The sequence below is a fragment of the Oryctolagus cuniculus genome, chromosome 1 (genome assembly GCF_964237555.1).
Source record: "Oryctolagus cuniculus chromosome 1, mOryCun1.1, whole genome shotgun sequence".
Taxonomy (NCBI): Eukaryota; Metazoa; Chordata; class Mammalia; order Lagomorpha; family Leporidae; genus Oryctolagus; species Oryctolagus cuniculus.
Window position 1 is genome coordinate 29,465,640 of NC_091432.1, and position 24,608 is coordinate 29,490,247.

Consider the following 24,608-nt stretch of genomic DNA (forward strand, 5'->3'; position numbering starts at 1 on the left):
GTGAAAACACAAGTGTTCCTGTTTATTCTTTAAATACATAATACATCTAGTTAAAAAGGATAATCTAAAAATTAAATACACAGACTGTGTTACAAGAGGAGGTAACTCATCTCAGCACTAGTAAACTTTACCACCACATTTAGGGCCCTGAAATTACAAAATGAGAAAAAGGAGCATTAGAACAGGTCCAAAGCTCTATTTTAAAAATAGTTATGGATCTGGACTAAGCTACAAAAATACACCATCTTTCTTATGTCCTGCCCAAGAGAATGTTTCTATTTAATCTACAATAATCATGTCTTCACAGATAAAAAGCTGAAACCTCTATGCCAACTTTAAGATGAAGCCAACAGGCTACAATGAAAACATTTTTTCTTAAAGTTGGCAGTTGAAAAGCCAGTGTTGGATAACCCCTTTGTGTTTGGAATCCATGACCCCTTTATGGCCTATTTTTAGCCCACTGTAGGTCTTTGTGGATGTTTGAAACAAACAGGCTTTAGCTTTGGCACTCTGTCCACCCAAAACGGGGTGATCATGAGCACGCTCACTCACCATGCTGAGTGTGACCACCAACTGGACTGAGATTCATCACTGTTTCCTTTCAGTTCCTATGGATCACGTTTTCTTAGTTCCTCATATGCCTCCCCTTATGAATATTTGGATAGGCCACAAACAAACATCTTCCCAGAGTATTTCACTGCAGGTAAGTAGCTGAACCTACAGACTACCATGGTCTGAAGAAGGGAAAGACTTGTTAGCATGACTTTAGTGATGATCCTTGTCAATCATTACTGTCTCACTTGGTTTAAGAATCCATAAGATTATTATTTAAAAATTACACTTTGAAGACTCTTCTAAATAAGCTAAAACTCACAAGTACAAGAAATTATTAAGCAATTAATTACATCTAGTCTACAGAAGGAAAAAAAAAATACCACCACCATCTCCTCAGACCACAAATTCTTAATGCACCATGTAAGCTTTTCAGATGGCATTAAAGTAAATTATGGTCTCAACAGTTATTGACTACTTGTTAGATGGCAAGCATTATGCTATGTGATTTACATGCACGATCCCATTTATTACTCAAAACAACCCAAGGGATAGGTACGAGCATTATTCCCATGTAGCAGATAAAAAAGAACTGAGAGGAAGTAACTTGCTCAAGGTGGTGATACTATCAGAGCCCCAGATTTGGATTGAAAGAATCCAATTTTAGGGGCTGCATATGTAATAAGGGTTACAGAACAGATCACAAGAGGAACGAGGTAGCTCCTCTTATTTAAACTGAATTCCCTCCAGCACTGTCAGTAAACATATTTATTCAGTTCTTATTATTCCGGAGACTAACTTTCTTTACCCACTGTCCTATTCCCAGATCCTAACACACTCTATAACCAACTCTAACATTAGAAATATCAGCTGCCATTACTGGCAGGTAATCGTGCATCAGAAACCCTATTTCTTAAAAGTTCAAGAATAATCGCATCACCAGCGTTTACAGTGAGCAATGCCCTAAGTGTTTTCCATATACTGAAGTGCTAATCATAACCAACATCAATCTATGAGATGGGCAAGATTGTATGGTTTTACAGATGAGGAAACAACTTCAGAGAGATTAAATAACTTCCCAAAGACATGCAGTTAGTAAGAGAGCCAGAATCTAGTCAGTTTGCACTCTTTAGCTGTTTTGTACTACTTTTAAGCAAATTAACAATCTATTCGTGAGTCAAGGAATCTGTGCTATTTCGCTTCCCTTAACACTTTGTGCCTAGATGTCATTCACTCTGCAAACAGGAAGGGTCCTTGGTAAGTAACAAACAGTTGTCACACTGACTTCATCTGATGAACACCTTTTTTAACGCTGTAATACAGACGTGAAGTCCTGAGTGAATCTGGCACCTCTTTACTTAGTGTCTGCTTACTACAGAATTACTAACCAATTATCTCTAAGTTCTCGGGCTGGAAAGAGGCCTGAAATAAATTACCAAGAATTCTATTTTCCTAGCAAGACCAGAAGGAGGGGGAAATGTGTTTAAGAACATTCTCTGCTCCCCTAAAAGAATCCAAAAAAGGAGAAACGACGGTTAATAAAGCGTCCCTCGCCAAGGTCTAGATTGTAGATAGATAAACTACTAGATACAGTAGTTTAAAAAAATCAATCATCGGGCCATTTCTTGCCGCACTCTGGCTATTCAGAGACCCAACGTTAACCTCTGTAACGTTCGGTAACCTCGGTGCCCGGTCAACCTCCTGCCCCAGCAGCCCTCGGATCCTCGGGGGAGCAATTCTGAGCTGAGCGCCAAGGTCGGACACCTCAGCCGCGCTGTCGGGTCAGAGCGCGGTTTCCAGGCAACCGCACTCCGGCCGACAGCAGTCGCGCTGCCTACTTGGTCACCTTGTTAGGGCTCCCCACGAGGGGCTCCCGCAACACCCGGCCAGGGTTTGGCCGTCCTCCTCCTGGTCCGGCAGCCCTCCCGTGCCCCGGCCGTTCGGTCTGTATCAGTCACTCTCACCTCCCAGTCCCTAGTTTTCCGCCTTGGCTGCCATTTAGTCATTTCACACTTTTCGCGTCTTTAGTCAGACATCCTAAAAAGTCTGCGTTCCTGGAGCAACAAAGACAAGTTATGGTAGCTACACAGAGAATGGATTCCTGGGAAATGGAGTTCTTTCGACGGATGCGTAGTGATTCCTTAAGGAAAAAGACTACAATTCCCAGAAATCTCAGGGAGGATAGTCCCTGTCTAAAACCTGTCCCAGCTACTTAAGTTGTATTAGGCGGGAAGGTTCTGGGTCTCTTTGCTCCTCGAACTAGCTGGATTTTGCTCACTGCAAACATGGAAGAGCACTATTTTTTAACATGATTTCTCCATGTGAGGGGATCTAAACACAGTGATGTATATGAAAAGATACTCTAAGTCGTTTTATTTTGTTAATCTTTCAGGTAAAAGATCTACACACAATCCGAAAACATGTCGCTGCAGATGATAACAGTCAGGAATAACACAGCCTTAATTCAACCAGGCTTCTCACTGATGAATTTTGATGGGCAAATTTTCTTCTTTGGCCAAAAAGGATGGCCCAAGAGATCCTGCCCCACTGGAGTTTTTCATTTTGATATAAAACAGAACCATCTCAAACTGAAGCCAGCAGTTTTCTCTAAGGATTCCTGCTATCTTCCTCCTCTCCGTTACCCAGCCACTTGCACATTCCAAGGCAGCTCAGAGTCTGAAAAACAACAATATATCATCCACGGAGGGAAAACACCAAACAATGAGCTTTCTGATAAGATTTATGTCATGTCTGTTGTTTGCAAAAACAACAAAAAAGTTACTTTTCGCTGCACAGAAAGAGACTTGGTAGGAGATGTTCCAGAAGCCAGATATGGTCATTCCCTTGACGTGGTGTACAGTCGAGGAAAAAGTATGGGAGTTCTCTTTGGAGGACGGTCATACATGCCTTCTAATCAAAGAACCACAGAAAAATGGAATAGCGTCGCTGATTGCCTGCCCCATGTTTTCTTGGTGGATTTTGAATTTGGATGTGCCACATCCTACATTCTTCCAGAGCTTCAGGATGGGCTGTCATTTCATGTCTCTATTGCCAGAAATGATACCGTTTATATTTTAGGAGGACATTCTCTTGCCAATAATATCCGCCCTGCCAATCTGTACAGAATCAGGGTTGATCTCCCCTTGGGTAGCCCAGCCATAAATTGCACAGTTTTGCCAGGAGGAATTTCTGTCTCCAGTGCAATCCTGACTCAGACTAACAATGATGAATTTGTTATCGTTGGTGGGTATCAGCTTGAAAATCAAAAAAGAATGGTCTGCAACATTGTCTCTTTAGAGGATAACAAGATTGAAATTCAAGAGATGGAGACCCCAGATTGGACTCCAGATATTAAGCACAGCAAAATATGGTTTGGAAGCAACATGGGAAATGGATCCGTTTTCCTTGGCATCCCAGGAGACAATAAACAGATTGTTTCAGAAGCATTTTATTTCTATATGTTGAAATGTACTGAAGATGATGTGCATGAAGATCAGAGAACTTTCACAAATAGTCAGACATCAACAGAAGATCCAGGGGACTCCACTCCCTTTGAGGACTCGGAAGAATTTTGTTTCAGTGCAGAAGCAAATAGTTTTGATGGCGATGATGAATTTGACACTTATAATGAAGATGATGAAGATGATGAGTCTGAGACAGGCTACTGGATTACCTGCTGCCCTACTTGTGATGTGGACATTAACACTTGGGTGCCATTCTATTCAACGGAGCTCAACAAGCCTGCCATGATCTACTGTTCTCATGGAGATGGGCACTGGGTCCATGCCAAGTGCATGGATCTGGCAGAACGTACCCTCATCCATCTGTCAGAAGGAAGCAACAAGTATTATTGTAATGAGCATGTGGAGATAGCAAGAGCGCTACAAACTCCCAAAAGAACCATACCCTTAAGAAAGCCCCCAATGAAATCCCTCCACAAGAAAGGTTCTGGGAAAATCTTGACTCCTGCCAAGAAATCCTTTCTTAGACGGTTGTTTGACTAATTTTGCAAAAACTTTTCAGATCCATGCACATTAAGCTCTTAAACCTATCTTTCAAAACCTTGACAATGATCAACATTATATTTGTATTTTTGTTTATTGGAAATGCCTGTGATTTCTTTTAGTTATATGAATTAGTTCTAGGAAAAGTGTTTTAATGCAATGCTAAATATAATCATTCTAGGACCTATTCATTTTGAAAATATTTCTCTTAATATGAAATTTCCAAAATATAAATTTCTTATCTGAATTTTTCATTCAAGCAATCTTAAACACAGAAGCATTAGTAATAATCAAGTTATGTTTATATATCTAATATGATTTTTGGTAACAAATACTCTATGAAACAGTTAAGACAAATTAAACCAATAGGAATTAATTCCCCAAAGGAATTACTCAGATTTTGCACAGTATACCATGTTGGTGGTTGCAAAAAATTAAAACTAATATTAATTGTATTCCATATTAGTGATTTTATATATCTGTATCCCATTGGATTATGCCAATGTACAGGTGATGTGAATGTAGATGTAGAGATAGAGATAGATTCAGATACAAATATAGATCCACTGAATGGAAGAAATGAGAAATATATACTAGGTTTAGTACATTTTCATGCATCTACTTTCTTCAGCTGCCTCCTCCCTAATATGTGATGCACAGATGATTTGCCAAAATCAGTGCAATTATTTGAGAGAACTGTCACCAAAAAATTCTGAAATCCATTGCAACTTAGCACTCTAGAGAAAGGAAATGAGTGACAATGCACTAGGAACCATCAAATAAATCTCACGGAAAAGAATAATATTGACTATTTCCAAAAATAAAAAAAGCTTTTAAAAATTCATAGAAGATATTCAGGCAGGAGATTTTAAATGGGGAAAATGTATGTGTATTCATTAATGTGGAGTTATGCTGCCAGTGAATGTTACAAAATCAGTGAACTTGCCAACATTCAATTAGACACTTGCTGAGTTCTTAAAAGGACTGTTAATTTGGAGGCATCAATACATCAGTTGATAATTCGATGACCTTAGAAACAAATATCTTCCCCCCCCCCGCCCCCGCCAGAGGACTTTTTGGGAAAACATTTAACCTTATCCTAAGATCTTCAATCATGGCTTCTTACTCGTCATTCTTTACTGAGAGTCCCACAGTGTGTAAGATTCTGTTACCACCATTCAAGAGATGAAACCATGGAGTACAAGTTCTTTTGCTAAAACTGCTGTGTTCCATACAATGAAGCTAACTTAGATAAACTAAATCATGGTTAATATGTTTAAATAATGTTACTTGATGAATATTTCTTTTGAACAAATGGTTGTACATAGATTTGATTTTTATAGTTTCTATCACTTATAAGAAAATAATAAAATATAAAGTCTGTGTTTATATTGATTTACTCAAATTATTAACACTTGGAATTGCCTATAAAGGCAAATCAACCTATTTAGTTTTCTCAGAATTACTCCACTTTGATTTATTTTCTATCTGTTAGTAGAAAGCGGCTTAAATTGGAGCTAAAATATCTTTTACAGGGTCCAAAAGAGATTTTTCCTCAAGAAGTAGATGCATTCTCTTGATTTGCCTGTAGTGACTTAGTGGCTAAAGAATTGTCTCCCAAAGGGAGGAGAGAACTTCCACTTTGACTATGACCTTGTCTAAATAAGATCAAAGTCGGCAAACTCAAAAGGCTTCCATAGCCTTGGCAACTCATGACTAGAGCCTAGGGAGATTACTCATGCCATAAACAAGAGTGTCAAATTGTTAAGTCAACAACAGGAGTCACTGTGCACTTACTCCTCATGTGGGATCTGTCCTTAATGTGTTGTCCAATGTGAATTAATGCTATAACTAGTACTGAAACAGTATTTGACACTTTATGTTCTGTGTGGGTGCAAATTGATTAAATCTTTACTTAATATATACTAAATCGATCTTCTATATATAAAGATAATTGAAAATGAATCTTGATGTGAATGGAATGGGAGAGGGAGCGGGAGATGGGAGGGGTGTGGGTGGGAGGGAAGTTATGGTTATGGGGGGAAGCCATTGTAATCCATAAACTGTACTTTGGAAATTTATATTTACTAAATAAAAGTTTTTTTTTAAATGGTAAAAAAAAAAATTGTCACCAGATATTTTTTGTGTGTGAGATCAAGATATGGTGACCTAAATGACTCCATTGTGAAATGACTGAGTTTTATAACCAAACTCCGATCTTAAAAGCACAGCTCTGTGTGTGTGTGTGTGTGTGAGAGAGAGAGAGAGAGAGCGAGAGAGAGAGAGAGAGAGATGGCTTTACTGACTGCCAGGATTTTAAAAGGATTTGACCCACCAAATCTCTGCTGAGACTTGATCCCCAATGTGGTAGTGTTGGGAGGTAATGTCTTTGAGAGGCTGTTAGGTCTTCAAGAAGAACTACTTCTTTTCTCCTGGGAATGAGTCAGGTCTCTGAAGAATGCCTTCTCACTGTCTTAGGACTGAAATGGTTAACACAGAGGAGTGGCTGTGAAGTGAGCAGGACATCTCTGTATTCTCTCTACACAGGTGCGCTCTTCCACATCACTCCCTTGTATTCTGCCGTACGTGAAGGAGCCTGCCAGCCCTCAGAAACTTGAATCAGAATGAATCTAATTTCTCTATACACTATCCATTTTCTGCTTTTCTGTTACAGCAACAGAAAATGAATGAAGACACTGACCTTATAATACAGAAAAAAAAATAGGTCTTTTTTTTAAGTCATCATTCCAGGGAGTTCATCAGATATGACTAAGATCATGAGATTGCTTTTCTTGTACATTCATGCAAATATTCAAATGGGTCACATCAGAAGACTAAGCACTTATTCCAACAATTTTGCTTTTGTCAGAGGCTCATGTTTCAGTCACCTTCAGAATCTATGGCTTATTTCTGTGAAGATGTTAACCAGTTGTCCCTCTTCCTCCCTTACAGTATTTAATTACTGGAAACAAATAAATGTCATTCAAAGCTTATAAGGGTGTAACTCTCAGTATTATGTTACCATCTTTGGTCAGAACAAAGCATGAGTACAAGCTAAAAAACTGTTTTTGATATGACTTATAAATATATTCTAAAGGTAAGTCCCAAAATTGTTGGCACCGGAGTGCAAGAACAGTATCAAGAGAAAGTACATGGTTTTCTAAGGTCATCATTTTAACAGACTACAATCATCCACAAATACAGGTGAGTCTAGTATTTTAGGGGAAGAGAAGTAATAATGAAAAAGGAACAGTGCAAAGACCCTGGGGTAAGATGACACTTGTAAAATTAAGGAACTGAAAGGCCACTCTGGTTAAAACATGGTAAATGAGTGGAATATGGGTGTCGTGAGCCTGGGAAGTAGACAAGGGGCAGGGCCACCAGCTTTTCACCAGTAAAATAAAATCACATTCTGCATCACTCAGAGAACAGTTATAAGGGTCAAACATATTACTATAAATGGAAAAAAATAACATAGACATATACAGTTTTTATTTATGGGCTTAAAATCATTTCATGGGGCCGGTACTATGGTGTAGTGGGCTAAAGCCTCCACCTGCAATGCCAGCATCCCATATGGGTGCCAGTTCGAGTTCTGGCTGCTCCACTTCCTATCCAGCTCTCTTCCATGGCCTGGGAAAACAGTAGAAGGCCCAAGTGCTTGGGCCCCTTGACCTATGTAGAAGACCTGGAAAGCTCCTGGCTCCTGGCTTCAGATCAGCCCAACTCCAGCCGTTGCGGCCATTTGGGGAGTGAACTAGCAGATGGGAGACCTTTCTCTCTGTCTCTCCCTCTCTCTGTGTGTAATCCTACTTCTCAAACAAATAAAATTTTTTTAAAAAATCATTTCATTACTCTCTATCACTGTAAAATAAATCCAGATGCTCTGAGTAATAATTATTTAAGAAGAGGGGTTTATTGCTGTTTACCAGAGATTTCATATAATAAATCCCAAGCAACAAACACAGACTCTAAGCCAAACATCACCAAGTACTGCATAAAAATATTCTATATGGGTTGAAAGGAAGAAGGTCATGAATTAATGTTACAAAAATGCTCAGTAAAATATTCTCATTTAGAAGATATAAAGATATTTAATCTCATGTTTTGTTAAAGGTTAAATTGTAAGATCAGATTTGTAGATGATATTTAATCATTTGGAAATTATTCTATTTTGACAAATTTTAGATTTATAAAACAAAGTACATCGTTTGCCGAAGAGATAAATCACTCATTTTGAGTATATACGGTCCATCTTGACCTGTTCCCTGCTGGGTTATCACTCAGCCTCACTACTCTTCTGTAGGGAGTATCTTCCTTTTGCACCTTGGAACTATTGCTCATAGTCTAGTCCATCCTATTCATTCTTTCTATTCCTGTTTAGATACTTCCTCTCCTCCAGAAAGCCTTCTCCAAACCCCTCTCCCTCCTAGAATATAGTACTTACAGTCTTAGCTTAGATACTCCGAAGTACAAGAAATAAAGCTATCTTCACTTTTTCATAACTCAACTCACATTATGTCATGCATCTTTTTTACTGTACATTGGAAATATAATTTCAGCAAAGGAGCTTCTTCTGTGTCTCCCACATGGGTGCAAGAGGCCCAAGCACTTGGGCTATCCTGTGCTGCTTTACCAAGCACATTTAGCAGGGAGCTGGATCAGAAGTAGAGCACCCAGGACACGAACAAGCACCCACATGAGATGTCAGCACCACAAGCAGCAACTTTACTCACCATGCCACAGCACTGGCCCCAGCTTCCTTCTGTTCTAAGCACCAATTGCTCTCCTCCCCACTGGCTGAATCTGCCCCACGTCTACCACCCTGGGGAACTCACTTGACCTCATCCCAGTCATGAGACCCATCTCTACTCAGATACTCCTTCTTTCTCTGACCCCTGAGTTTAAAATCTATTGTCCTAGTGTACTTCAGAGTGCACCTATGGGATTTTGATCACATATAGTGTTTTTCCTTCATGACACCTACCTACACAGATTCTTGATTTAATGTCTATGTCTCCCTAGCTCTTTTGAGCATATTGTTCATTGCTGTGTCTCCAGTGCCTGCTCATAGAAAGCACCCTGCTAATATTTGCTTAAAATATAAGCTGGAGTAGTTGGAAAGGATACTGAGAAGGATGCAGACTTTAGCTTGCCCCTAAAAGCTAACGAGATGCTCCATTCTCAATGGCAGGGTAATATTAAAATAGACAAAACTCCAGGTCCAGAAAGTCCTCTTCCCTGTGCCAGGAGCTGACCTCTTGGATTTGTTCTTGGAGGATGGGATGGGGCAGCCAGTGTAGCAAAGGGCATGTGGGTCTTGGGTGCAGGCTATTTACCTACAAGGACAGGCAGATTTCAGTATTTTACAAATTGTTACAGCTGTAGTGATTCAGTCAGACAATCCCAGCCTTCACTGAAAAGGAGCCCAGAAGCCTCCAGCAAAGAGGGGCTGAGATACTAGAAAATGTGCGGATGGTGAGGAGGTGAAGGAATAACACAAAGGTGACTGGAAGGAAACATGTGAAGATGTGGATCTATCGTTTTCTCATTGAGAGAGGCTTCCATGAGCTCGTGAGTGACATGGGGAAAATGGAAGTACCCACTTCAGAGGGATTAAATGAGAAAGTACATATAAAATCTTGCCACACACACACACATGCTTAGTAAATGGTAGTTATTATTTTTTTTTTTTTACTAAAAACACTGGACAAAAGAATCTGGGCTCTAGCCAGATGTGCCATTATCTAAGTGGTCCTGGACAAGTCAACAATTCTGACCGCAGTCTCAAGTATACAATGGTGTGAATTTTCTAGAAAACAGGCCCATATTGTCACCAGATTCACAAGGGAGTTTTAAAAAACAGATTAAAAGGTTTACCATTTACTATTCCAAGGGGAACAAGTTGTCTCATCCTAAATTAGGATAAATTATACTCTATGTCCCTATTCTATTGCCCTTTATTCCAAATATCACCGCATTTATTGTGCAAGGAAACAGATGCTTGTTTTCAAGGACTACACTCGCTATTATTGATAAATGACAGTATAACAATATAAATCACAACACCCACTATTTTCAATTCTTAAGCTTTTATTTCAAATACTTAAACATAAAGTTAACAATAATGATAATATTAATGAGTGTAAATATTAAAATATGATAATTATTGCAATTTGAAAATGTTTGACATGAAAATACAGGTCCTCTGAGCATCAGATAAATTCATTGCATCCTGGTACCTGAACTTTCCCTGAAACAGAAAAAAAAAATAAAGGCTCTTGGAAGCCATTGAAACAAAATATAAAGATTTTTCGGTAAGAAAATAAAATGACGTGCAATGCCACAAACAGCAACATCTCATCAAAAATGAATTCTGAGGTATATTTCTGTAGATTGCTATAAAGAGATAAAAGTAAAATGTGTATAAAGTATCCTCCGTTACTTAAAATCCTTAGCATTAAGCAAACAGACTTCTTGTCATACCTTAACTGAAGACACAAACATATCTGCAGTCAAACACCTCTTGTATCCAAATGATGGCTTATTCTCCCACCCACCACTGGGGCTTGCAAATCCTGCCTCCTAGCTGTGTGGAATTTGAATTCTGTTTGATGTAATGCGAGACTCATATTCGCAAGCAAAAAAAAAAATCTTTATCTCCATCTATATTTTCTGAAAACAAATTGAAGCAAAACTAAATTCCAGTTCACCTGGAAGGAAAAGACATCTTTCCTCCTGCTCTGACTTCTCAGTGCATGTTTATTAATCCCAGGGAGCTTTCTGACCTCGCACCAACCATTCATCAATTTTCATCAGCCATTATCACTGGTCCCTGCAGCGCACCTCAGTGGTTTGGCAGGAAAACTTGTAGAATCAGGTTTCACGAGAGAAAAATGCATTGCACTTCTAAAGTCCCAGTCCATACTTCAAAAAAAAAATGCTCTGTTCAGTGCGGTGAATTTCCCTGGGGTGTTAGGCTGCATTTGCAATGGGCATTGTTAAAAATAAAACTTGAGCATAGAACCAGGGTCTAGGCTATTGCAATCTCAACAATGAGGGCTGAAAGCAACCACAGGCAGCATTTCTACATATTGAAATTCCTGAGGCCAGATGTTCCTGGGATTTGTCAGAATGTGATCTGATTAAGGGATTATTGGGAAGGTTGTGCCATAAATCATGCTTTTAGGCCCATGCATTCAAAATAGTTCCCACAATGCTAGAAAAGGGGGATTTAATACTGGAAAGTGTGTACAGTGCCACCAATCAAGTAACAAAGTGGAAAGGAGCTAGGCGGAGGCAGGGAGGAATCTACAAACCAGTACTAGCATACTTCAAGGAGTGGGGTGATTATATGAATTAAGCTGTTTATTAGTGCAGAGCACAGACGTGCTGTAAAGATTAAGTGAGATGAAGGGAAGGAGTGGCTTAAAAGCCCATTAATTTTTCAAAATGCAAAATTAAGATTTTTTTCAAGAAAAAGTGATATTCAAATATATATATAGATGACTAAATCGTAAATGCCTTTGATATTCTGCATATAAAAAGCAAAGGAAATTGCTGTATTTTTAAAAGGAAACTACTGAGTTCAATTCTTGCAAAAGCACCAAATGCATAACACTTAGGATAATGTCACTGATGCGCATTTGACAACTAAATTACAAAGCTCTTTGATATACTGTGTATGAAGAGTGGCAATTATGGCCAATAAAATCAAAGCAAGAAAAAAACTAATTAACACTAACATATCATTATGACTCACTGGCATATAAAATCCCATGCCTGCTCTAAAGTGCCAGCAACTGTCATATCCCAAATTCCTAAACATAGAGAGAATAGTTTCCAAATAACTGGGTCCACCAGGAGTTTAGGGGGGCTGCTTGCAGCTTTAACTTTACTTTCTTCTATCAATGGCCCACAGCATACACACGACTTCAAAACTTACCCCTCTCCTGCCCCCCAAAAATGTAATCCCAAGATTACGAATGGAGTTACTAATTACGGATCCTAAACTAATTCTGATGCAACCATATAGACAAAGATAGTGATTAGCTTTTGTGGTAGAAAGAACATGGAATTTAGAGACCAAAAGCCATGGTTCAAATTCCAAATCAGGTTTTTATTATCCCTGTGACTTTGGGAAAATCTTTTACCTCTTCCTCAAATGGGGATAATAACAATGCTTACACCACAGAGTCATAGTGAGGCAAAAAAAGGCTAAATTGAGTGTAAAACACTCCAAAACAAGCAAAAAAAACAAAAAAATTAGCACCACCACTGTACAAATGTCATCTCTTCCTCTGTACCTTGGGCAGTTTCTATCAAAACTTAGCAAGAAAACAGTATAAAATAAAGTCTACAAAAATCTGAATATGCTAAAAAATAAACAACCTAATTGGAAGAACAACACACTGCAGGGAGAGGACTCTATGAAACCTGAGTTTAGTAAAATCAGCCCAGGTTCCACATAGAGAAAGTCTCTTAAATTTGTTTATAAGCAGTGAACAAATTCAGATTTTATAAAAAGAATTTCAGATTTTTAAAAAGTCTCTGTGGCCTTGAGATTGTATGGGAAAGAATCTGGAGATTCTAAATTACTTGAAATTAAAAAGTAAACATAAAAAAATCATATTTTACTATCAATAACTAAGTAAACATGACAAGTATTATCAGAAGATTTATTAGCTAGCTGTGGCTAACCAGTATATTCTTCTAACTTCATTATTGAAAAAATCCGTGAGAGAAAAGTCCTTTTACACCCTGAAGGTCACAACAGAGATATCATTTAAACTTTGAAAAGGACTGATTTTTCCAAAAATTTTCTTGGTGTAGGATATTTTTCTACACAAATGTACCAAATGAGAAAATATGTTGAGAGCACCTTGCAAAAGTTTTCGTGCCATACAAATGTAAGATATTATTAGAAAAATCATAAAAAGCTCTTTTAAGTCTTGTAGAATAAGCCAGCATATGTCAAATTTATAAAAAAAAGAGTCCTACAAAAATGGAATAAAAATACATACAATATCACAATACAGAATGTATAAGTCAAGCAAAGAAAATGAAAATCACAAGACAAATTCCTTTCCTGGCTTCACTGGCTGTTTGACAACCTTGACTTTGATTTTCATGTCACTCAGTCATGCATGCACACATATCTTTGTTCATCTCTGGTCCCCTGCAGCTACTCCTGCTCTGAGTTAGTGAGCTTTCAAATAACTGATATCTCCTTTTGCTTTTCTGAACTCACTAAACAGCCCAAGCAACCAGCTCATCATTAACCATTCCTGGCATGGTTTCAGCATCTTGACCTCTCTCTCCAACCTACCACCTCTTGGGTGGCAAAGCCCCTCACACAGTAGTGAAGGGTGCTAGGAGAAGGTCTCAATGTAACCCGAAAGAAAATTGTAAAAACCAACTCATAAGTGGTTGAACCCTCCTTAAAATTCCATTGAATATTGGCTCTCCAGAGAGTCCTCTATGCCCAATGGGTCTTCTAAGCTCACTTGTGAGTTCATGGTAAACCCAGAGTTTTTAACTGCATTGTGAGCATTCATAAACTTCTGGAGGTATTTGGAGGTGTACAGCCAATGGTGTTTCAGTACGTCTTCCATTTCATAGCACTTGGACTGCCTGGCATTCATTTTCCGGAAGCGCCGGAACAGTTTGTTGCCTGACTCATTTCCCTCACTTGCCCAGGCCCCAATAGAGCCATCCCGCTCAATAATTTCAGGCACATGCGCCAGGGTTTTGTGAAAATAATTGGTGATTTTGCCCTCATATCTATACTTGAACTTGGTAGAGAGAAGCTCAGCGAAACGCTGTGAATTGAAACTGTACTGGCAGAGGGATTCTGGGCACTCTTTAGCTGGACATGATGAGCGCCATACGGGTTTCATCTTCAGGTATAGTTCCATCAGCTCCCGGAGAGCTTCGTGCCTCTCCTTGGAAGGAATTAACTCACAAACTGCCTCCACGGTCTCGATGGTCATGAGCTTCCTGGCAAAGTTGCCATTCATCCTCATGATTGGTTTCAGGTTCATCTTCTTCCTAAGATGCTTGTCCAGTGTGGCCTGCCATCTTTTCCTTTCCTCCTTGGAAGCACTGGGATTCTTATACACCTCCCCTATCTCTAGCTGGAAAATCTTGTAGAACTCAGCTGCATTGCCAATGTCACAGTGGAGTGCATCGATGGAAGGGACTGTCTCAATGAAAGGCTTGGCTGAGACCCCTTTCACCCGATCCCTCAGTTCTTCCACAGACTCGTGGTAGGGGTTGGAACGCCAGACCTCATAGCGTTCCAGATTCTCAGCATGGCTTCTGGTTATGGAGTGGAAGACAAGATTTTGAGAGGCTTCCAAGCGGGTGGCATCACAAAGAGTACAAATATAGACTGAGCCAGAAGCCTCAAGGCCTTCCACTTCCCGGACAAGTTTTTCATCATATCCAGTGCCCCTAAAGATGAACTTGAAAGTCCTGAGAATGCCTCCCATCTCAAGCATCAATTCACTGCTCTTCATGGCCTCCCGCTCAGCAATCAGAGGGCTCAGGATGGCAGTCAGGGTCTCATGGTCAGACTCATCTGCCAACATAAGGCACAACGGCTTGCAGCACAGTTCAGAGTTAGGTTTGGCTTCCTCAAACACTTTCACATTCTGTGAGCCGTGTGCTATGGTGATTTTCATGACTGTGAATGAAAAACGAACTGCCTTCTCTGGAACTGCTGGCCCACTCCCATGCTTCTCACTCACGTCTCCCATTCCATCACAAGACTCTTTCACCACCACGGTGAATGGGCCATTCAAGTAGTCCTCAAGGTCTTGGGACCTCATGCCTTCCAAGATGTCTTCTTCCATGTCCATCAAAGCTGACACCAATGCTGAATCATAGCGGAACCTCTTTGCAATAGTGTCCACCGGGTAGTCGTCCACAGAGGAGGAGAGTCCTGACAGTCCATCGATAATGCCAACATCAGTGCTGGAAGACACATTCTTCAGAGGCGGCTGCCACTCAAAGGGGTGGTAGCCTGGCAGAAGGACTTTCTCAGCATTCCGAAGGGCATGCAAGGGCTGAAAAATCTGCCTCCCTGTGATGGCTTTCACAGTCCTGTACATCTTGTGGTACTGACTGCAGCTGAGGAAGGTGTTGACACGGATGGCCAAGCAAACAGCTGGCTGCAGGCCAGATCCCCGACCCTGCATGATGGCCTCCAGCTCATCAGCTTGTCTGTGCTCATTCCTTGCCCGCAGGGCCAGAAGGAACAAGGTCAGGCACACAGACTTCACATCTCCACCTTCTTCTTTGTCAGCAAAAGCCTTGACTTGTAACTTCAGCTCCCTCAGCCGGTGCTTCTGAGCTCTCCGGGTCAGCGATAGGAGATGTTGACGGGGCCGGCCCCCTTTATTAATATGCACAAAAGTATCTCTTGATTCTTTGTGACTTGAAACGTGGTGATTGTATTTTTCCAAGCTGACCTCCTCATTGCACTCTGGTGCTGAACATTTCACTATCAAGGAGTTCAAGATACACAGAAAGGATTTCACTGGACTCTCCAGGTCAGTAGGGAAGCATGGATATTGACAAGAAGGGCAATAGCTGCCCATGACTTTGAGGCACCTCAGAATGCAGATCCTACAAAACACATGCTTACAGCTGGTCTCCACAGGATCAGCCAGAATGTGCTCACAAATCTGGCAGGAGATAGATTTCACAAAGTGCGCCGGGAAGTCCACTGCAAGGAGCTTGGTACTAAGATGTATCTTACTGCAGTTGGCAATCTTCTTCATGACCTCCTTGCTGGTGATCCTTGCCTGAACCCTCCTCTTGCGCTGACGGGCTTGTCTCGCTTGGTCAAGCACAGTTTTGAGTTTTTTGCTAAGCTGCACATTTGGCTGATGATTCCTCCTCTTGAGACCCCGACGGGCAGTGTAACAGATGTCACAGGATGGTGCATGGGGGTGCCACTCCATGGTCGCATTCCTTGGGAAGTAAACCTCACATGGAGCACCGCTAAACTTCCTGTGCATGATACGCCAGCAGTTATGGCAGAACTCAGTGGGGTGGATCGAGTCAACATCTGTCTTCACATCAATCCGGAAAACCTTGGCAATGAGGTCTGGCCAGGAAGTGGCTTTCTTCTCTTTTTTTCGTAAAAGGCCTTGGGTTTTACTGTCCACAGGCCCATGGACAGGGTATCTCCTGTTGTGTTCATCAGTTTTTAAAGAATTCCCACAGATGCGGCAAAGATGTCGAAGGTTGGCTTGGTGGATTGCTTTGTCTCTCGCTTTCCCATCATCATGGAATTTCTTTGAAAACTTAGGGTGGACCTTGAATGCTGGTGGAGCCACTTCTGGCTTCTGACCACTAGCTTTGTCGAGGACTGCTGGAGATTGCTCAAGGGAGGGCTTCCCCTCAGAGGAATTCTTCTCCTTTTGATTTTCTTCAGTGGTCTTTTCAAAAGATCGCACCCTGAATAGCTTAAATTTCCATTCTGAAAATTTAATATGTGGATGCTGAATTTCATCTGGGGCAGAGCTGAGTCCCAGGGTTGGTGGCAAAGACACAGCCATGATGGCTGAATTACCTGGGTACAAGGGAAACAAGTAAGGTTAGGAAAAATTTCAGTATCCCATGGATGTATCTTGGATAAAAATCAATGCATTCAAGTATTCATTAATAAATTCTTTCCAAGGTGTACTTATTAAATCTCCTATTTAAATATACTACATTACATACTGATCATAGAACGGAGAACAGAGGCATTCCCTATTCTGACAGTGCTTATGATCACTTATATCACATATACAGGTATTCTGTAGGTTTATATATACACAGATAGATATTGAAGAATGTATGTGAAGTCTTACTCTCTTCACAAACCTCTTTGGAAGACAGAACCTTCCAGTGATTCATCTTTGTGTCCCTAAGTCTCCTAGTATACTGAGCAAAGGCAATGATAAACTGGCTACAGAAACCAAAAGAAAGCAGGCTTTTCCATACTGTATTAGCCTTATAGCACTAGCTGGACACTATATTTTTTTTTTAAAGATTTATTTATTTATTTATTTGAAAGTCAGAGTTACACAGAGAGAGGAGAGGCAGAGGCAGAGGCAGAGAGAGAGGTCTTCCACCCGATGGTTCACTCCCCAGACGGCCGCAACGGCCGGAGCTGTGACGATCCGAAACCAGGAGCCAGGAGCTTCTTCCCGATCTCCCACGCAGGTGCAGGGTCCCAAGGACTTGGGCCACCTTCTACTGCTTTCCCAGGCCACAGCAGAGAGCTGGACAGGAAGTGGAGCAGCCGGGTCTCGAACCGGCGCCCATATGGGATGCCAGCACTTCAGGCCAGGGCATTAACCCACTGTGCCACAGCGCCTGCGCCATGGGCACTATATTTCTAGCTTTTTAAAGTAAGACTTCTGGGAGCTTGGTTGTTTCTTTCTTCCGAATGGAGCATAAAAGAATGATAGAGCTACAAACTCAAGGAAACTAATTACTCTTTACTAGAAAGGATAAAGTGAATTTTGAGCTTTCTGGATGCAAACTAATAATAAGTATCATGGATAGTAATTATGCTTACAATTCTAATTAGTGAATGCTGCTGTAAATTATAAGGCTGTGTCTACATGAGAAGCAAAAAGTACTGAGCTCTAAACCTGCAACAAACCACAGCATGCCTGGGCCAAGACTCTGAAGGACTTTTAAGATGAAAAATTCAAGTGGTTGCAGTTAGAACTCACACATGCCATCCTGAGAGTCCCTGCTGGTCAAGAGTCATTAACTGAGAGCATTTGTAATAAGAAGAGGTGAGAGGAGCACCTTTCTTCTGGTAAAAAAAAAAAAAAAAAAAAAAAAAAAAAAAAAACAACAACAAACTGCAAATGCCGGGGAACCCTACTGATCTGGGTTGTAATGTGGGCATCAGTAGTGATGTAGAAAAAAGTCTGACAATGCAATCTGATACTCACTGGACCCAATTAGTCTAATCTTGCCAAAACTCCTTTAGTACATATAATTGGGAAAATAGCAGCTGTATTTTAAACTTATCAGCCTATCTATATCTGTCAATTTTGCCTGGGATACCTATTTGGAATCTCCAATTATATCATGCAGCATATATTATTCTCTCAATTAATTAACCAAATTGATGATTTTTTTTCAGTCATGGAGAAAAATATCCAGATGAACACATTCTGACCACTGGTGGGATTGGGGCAGTGGAGGCAGCAAAGAGGAAGGTGGTGGCAGCAATACTGACCACCATCAGCAAAATTTCTTTTTAGGTTGTCCCTGTAAACAAGTGAAGTTTGTTCTATCTTGCATGCATTATTCATTAGACTGATGGTTTGGGGGGGGGGTGTTTATTTTTTATAAAAATGAAAAGCAAATTTCCAAGTCTTTGTTAAAAGACAAATGCTTCACATTATTCCATGAGCAGGACTGTACAAGAGTTAAGGGGCCAGTGCTGTGGCATGGCAGGTAAAGCTGCCACCTGCAGTGCCGGCATCCCATATGGGTGCCGGTTCTAGTCCTGGCTGCTCCACTTCTGATCCAGCTCTCTGCTATGGCCTGGCAGAGCAGTGGAAGACAGTCCAAGTGCTTGGGCCCCTTCACTGGAAAGACCCAGAAGAAGCTCCTGGCTCCTGGTTTCAGATTGGCACAGCTCTGGCCATTGTGGCCAATTGGAGAGTGAACCAGTGAATGGAAGACTCTCTCTGCCTCTACCGCTCTGTAACTCTTTCAAATACATAAATAAATAAAATCTTTAAAAAAAAAAAAAAGAGAGAGAGAGAGAGTTACACAATTCCAAACCATTTCAAAGGTCTCAGTAGTTTCAAAACTATTTCTTTTTTTTTTTTTTTTTTTAACTTACTTGACTGGTAGAGTTATAGATAGTGTGTGTGTGTGTGTGTGAGAGAGAGAGAGAGAGAGACAGAGAGAGACAGAGAGAGACAGAGAGAGACAGAGAGAAAGGTCTTCCTTCCGTTGGTTCACCCCCCAAATGGCCGCCACAGCCGGCGCTGCGCCGATCCGAAGCCAGGAGCCAGGTACTTATCCTGGTTTCCCATGCGGGTGCAGGGCCCAAGCACTTGGGCCATCCTCCACTGCACTCCTGGGCCACAGCAGAGAGCTGGCCTGGAAGAGGAGCTGCCTGGACAGAATCCAGCACCCCAACCAGGACTAGAACCCGGTGCCCATATGGGATGCCGGCGCCGCAGGTGGAGGATTAACCAAGTGAGCCACGGCACCGGCCCCCTCAAAACTTATTTCAACTGCAGCCCAACAAAACCATCAGAGATGCTTGCAACTTGATTATGTTCCTTAATTCTCTACTCAGGCTGGTGCTAGGACTTTCCCTGTCTTTTCTGCCCTAAGCCTTGAACTCAACCCCAAATGACTTTTAATTACTTAACTGTTTCACTTCCCAGCCTTTTTCTAATGCACTTATTCCTTGGCATTCCAAGATAAAATTTTGAGTAGTTCTTGATTTAAAAAAAAGAAGAAGAAGAAAGAAAGAGGGGGCCGGTGCCATGGTGCAGTAAGTTAACCCTCCGCCTGCAGCACCAGCATCCCATATGAGCACCGGTTCGAGTCCCAGCTGTTCCTCTTCCAGTCCCGCTTTCTACTATGGCCTGGGAAAGCAGTAGAAGATGGCCCAAGTCCTTTGGACCTTGCACCCACAAGGGAGACCAGGAAGAAGCTCTTGGCTCCTGGCTTTGGATCGGTGCAGCTCCTACCATTGTGGCCATTTGGGGAGTGAACCAACGGAAGGAAAACCTTTCTGTCTCTCCCTCTCACTGCCTGTAATTCTACTTCTCAAATAAATAAATAAAATCTTTTTTTTTTTAAGTGTATGACTATCTCCGGAGCTCACCAACTAAAATATAAATATTCACATTGAGTAAGTAAACCATAGGGCATGTTGACAAGACAGCTAGAACTAACTCCCCTCCTTACACATTCCTCCTCTGATGTTCAGTGGCCTGAAATATTTTGCCAAAATACATTGAAATATTGCCATGAGAAAGTGTCATCACCAAGCAATTATCAGCTATTGACATTCAAGTCAAATGGGTTCATTATATTCTTTCTCAACTCAGCTGCTAAATGTTTATCCAAACTGTAAACAAGAAAGACATGGAAGGAATGCGTTATTCTTGTTTTTAAAGGGAATATGCACCAAGATGCCAAGGGTGTTGTCGTTGGAGGTATATAAGTTTAGATTTTTTTATCATTACCTGTGGTGTTCACTCTTCAAAATAAATACCCATTACTTTTCAAAGAAGATATGACTTTTAAGAACCAGATCTAGTGGCATATTTTTTATCTATCTGATTAGTAAAGATTAAAACTACTGATATCACTCAGCATGAAAGAAGGCACAGAATATAAATTGGTATAAAATGTCTAGTGGACAATTTAGCAACATCTTTTTAAAAGTTTAAATACATTATCTTTGGTGCAATAAATCTCCTTTTAGAAAACCATTCCATGGTTATTTTGTAAAAACATTCCCACTGGTGTACAGTGATATTTATATGAATATAGAGAAAGAGATTTGTTTAAAAGATTGTTTGTTACTTTGGACAAATAGGAAACAATCTAATTACCAAAAAAGGCATTATAAAATAAGCCAACAGACAATGGAAATAACACAGACAATTAAATTTTTCTATTGACATTGATATCTAGCTGTGATTTGTAATGCATCGATGATATGTAAAGATGTCCACATGAAAAAGCAGAGAGTAGAACAGCAAGCAGAGTAGACCCTGTGTGCACGTATACCCCTATCCTGTGTGCATGGACGTATGCTTGGATCTGGAGGGATCTGCACCAAGACCTTAAAAGCACTTTATCTCCAGAAAATAGAATTGACACTGGTAAGGGGTCTCTTTCATTTTTAAAAAAATTCACTCATTTTTGTGTCCTTTGAATTTTTTGCAGCAAACGTGAAATTTTTGACCAATTCACTTCATAGAAAACCATTTTAAACACTGGGTTTATATATGCCCATAGTTGCTCTTCCACATTTTTTCTAAATTTCTAGTACAAAAATTCGAGACCTGACTAACTCTTAAATCTGATTAGCATCTTTGAATGTTCTTTGTTTTCTGGTAAACACATAGAAAAGGAACTCGGACATGGACCTGTACACAGCATGAAGTTAAGATTTTGAGAGAGTTATCGTGTAGTCATTTTTTGACACTGAGAAACCTGGCAAATGTTTGCTCTCCTCTCCTGTGACAAATGTCTCAGCAGTAGATCAACCTCAGAATCTGAAAGGCTGAGGGGCTCATGCTGGGTAAGCCCTCAACCCATCAGACACTGCCATCTCCAAACTGCCATCAGTGCCACAGGGGTCCCACCCTCCACAGGGTACCGGTTCTTTCTAACAATCTGTCTGCAGCGCTTTGGATGAGGCAGAAGCTGACATTGGTGTTGAGTGTGCCCATTTGTTACTTCAGAAGGATGGGCCACTGTAGCAGCACCAGCCCCATTCCCATTCTAGCCACCCCCTGAACACACACACCTTCTAGTACTCAACCCACCATCTCCCCTCTTGACATCATTGATTTGGTCCCAAGTGTCCCCACTGTGTCTCAAGTCTGACTGCCATCCTTAGTTTATCTTTCTCTTCTGGTAAACATGTAGAAAGGGGATGCTTACTGTCGCACCTATCCTTCTCATTCATTCATTCATTCACCCCACAGATACATTGTCTACTATTTGCCATTAAAAGGCTGACACCATCCAAAGCCTTCCTATAAGTCTCAGACCAATGACCCTAAGATTCTCATCCTTCCTCCAGACAACTTCTTGCTTTAACTGTGTCATCAAGAGAAATGTACTGCCACAACCCCTGCTCTGGAAGCCTGGCTCAAGAACAGAACTTCAAACTAGGGCCTTTACTGTGGGAATTCTTAAAATTAACATGAATCAGAATCACTAGGGAGATCATTTCATTAAGAAATGCAGATCAGCCGGCGCCGTGGCTCAACAGGCTAATCCTCCGCCTTACGGCACCGGCACACCGGGTTCTAGTCCCAGTCGGGGCGCCGGATTCTGTCCTGGTTGCCCCTCTTCCAGGCCAGCTCTCTGCTGCGGCCAGGGAGTGCAGTGGAGGACGGCCCAAGTTCTTGGGCCCTGCACCCCATGGGAGACCAGGATAAGTACCTGGCTCCTGCCATTGGATCAGCGCAGTGCGCTGGCCGCAGCGCGCCGGCAGCGGCGGCCATTGGAGGGTGAACCAACAGCAAAAGGAACACCTTTCTCTCTCTCTCTCTCTCACTGTCCACTCTGCCTGTCAAAAAAAAAAAAAAGAAAGAAAGAAAGAAAAAGAAAAGAAATGCAGATCATCAGGTACCAGAGAGATTGATAGTTTGTCCAGGATGGAGTCCAGAAAGTATATTTTTAAACAAGCATCCCAGTGATCCTGATATGAGTACCCCACAGGACACATTCGAAGAAACACTGGTCTCCCATTTAGTCCAACAAGTTCAGGAAACGCCTGGTGATATTTGGCAGTACCAGGGAAACTATGCATTTCTTTCTATCCTAGAATTTGTTTCCTCTCAATTACCTTTCTTGACAGGACTAGTGGAATTTCTTTCCAAGAGTCTCACAACTTGCCTTTTGCAGATTTGCTTACACCCTTCCTCTGCCAACAGAATTCACTAACGGCAATTCAGAAATTTTGCATCTTTTCTATGAATCTTTGATGTCTCAGATCTTTATCTCTTACTCCTTTTTTAATTTTCATACACTAGGAAGAAAAACCAAATTGGGGCCGGCACTGTGGTGCAGAGGGTAAGGCTGCCTCCTGCAGTGCCAGCATCTAATGTGGGCACTGGTTCGAGTCCCAGCTGCTCCACTTCCAATCCAGCTCTCTGCAATGGCCTGGGAAAGCAGTGGAAGATGACCCAAGTCCTGGGGCTGCTAAACCTGTGTGAGAGACCCGGAGGAGGCTCCTGGCTCCTGGCTTCGGATTGGCGCAGCTCCAGCTGTTGCGGCCATCTGGGGAGTGAACCAGCACATGTGAGGACCCCCCCCCAACCCCGCCCCGCCCAATGCTTTTCCTTCTCTTTCTGCGTAACTCTGACTTTCAAATAAATAAATAAATCTTAAAAAAAAAAGAAAGAAAGAAAAGCCAAATTGATGTCAGCTTCCCTAACTTTCTCCCCCTCATCACCTGCAAGGGAAAAAGCCCAAGTATGTCTGATTAGAAACATAAAAATGTAATAAATATTTTGGCTCAAGGCATGAAAAGTACAAGAGTTACCTTGCTCAGCAGGCTGCCTGGCCACAGTGTTGTTGCAATGTCTGCAATTTGGTTGATATTGCTGCACACCAGAGAGAAAGCAAAGTGTGATCTCTTCTCCCTCCTGGCTCTCTTGTCCCTCAGAGCAGACTGCTGTGTTATTTATCAGTGTGCACTGTCCCTCCCAGCCTCCCCCACCATGGAGGGCTAACCACAGAGGATGGCAGCCAATCACAGGCCAGGAGCCCTCAGCTCCAGCCGACATCTGGCTCTTCAGGAAGCTTTGCTGGGGGATCTGAGTGTACAACAATGCACTGGTATATGCTGAAGTCCTGGCTGCTGGCTCACTCACTCCCCAAGAATGCTTAGGTTGGAAAAGGGCTTGCAAAAGAAGTTCTGGCTTCTGCCAGGCTTCTGCAGCTCTGCACCTCGGTTTTCACATCTGCAAAATAGAAATATTCTTACTAAATCCTTGAAAGAGTCCATGAGGCTATACAGGGAGAATTACAGAAAAATGTTTGGAAAGGTACCTAATGTTTAGTAGAGGCTTATCAAATATAACAGTATAAGTTTTTTACTATGATAAGTTTTTTACTATGGATTTGAAATGGTATTCTGGCAGTCCCAGGACACTTCTACCTGCTCAGCTCTTGGGAAGGTGGGTGCTCACTGAAAGCTCACTGTTTAAAAATTCCTACAGTGTTGGAGTCAACAGACCTGGATTTGAATTTCGATTTCAGCCTTTGGAACATGACCTAGACTTTATGTGCCTTTATCTCCTCATCTACAAC

The 24,608-nt window shown here is 41.3% G+C and overlaps 3 protein-coding genes across 6 annotated transcripts in view; 1 reads left to right on the plus strand and 2 right to left on the minus strand.

The window, feature by feature from the left end:
• Positions 1-2,663, minus strand: part of IFTAP (intraflagellar transport associated protein) — an 80,781-nt gene extending 78,118 nt beyond the window's left edge. For 2 of the 3 annotated variants that reach the window (XM_008269826.4, XM_008269829.4), the window contains exon 1: positions 2,517-2,663. The gene's annotated coding sequence lies outside the window, so the exon portion shown is untranslated. Of the gene's footprint in view, positions 1-2,398 lie in introns of all 3 variants that reach the window. The other variant, XM_070064480.1, reaches the window with a different exon arrangement.
• Positions 2,664-2,972: 309 nt separating this feature from the next.
• RAG2 (recombination activating 2) lies at positions 2,973-4,556 on the plus strand. The gene is given in 1 exon segment (NM_001171141.1): positions 2,973-4,556. A coding segment is annotated over 1 exon segment (1,584 nt).
• Positions 4,557-10,707: 6,151 nt separating this feature from the next.
• Positions 10,708-24,243, minus strand: RAG1 (recombination activating 1). 2 transcript variants are annotated; one of them, XM_008268573.4, is made up of 2 exons: positions 23,839-24,243; positions 10,708-17,139 (listed from the first exon to the last, which is right to left on the minus strand). In XM_008268573.4, the coding sequence occupies exons 1-2, from the start codon at positions 24,080-24,082 to the stop codon at positions 13,997-13,999; spliced, it is 3,387 nt and encodes a 1,128-aa protein (XP_008266795.2). In that variant the 5' UTR covers positions 24,083-24,243; the 3' UTR covers positions 10,708-13,996.
• Between the last annotated feature and the right edge of the window lie 365 nt (positions 24,244-24,608).

What these genes read in the sequence shown, in the direction of transcription:
- RAG1 (XM_008268573.4), bottom strand. Translation starts at nt 24,082, where the DNA reads ATGTCGGCTGGAGCTGAGGGCTCCTGGCCTGTGATTGGCTGCCATCCT. An exon ending in CAGGCAGCCTGCTGAGCAAG is followed by an intron (nt 17,140 to 23,838) that starts GTAACTCTTGTA and finishes CCTTGTACCCAG; the next exon opens with GTAATTCAGCCATCATGGCT.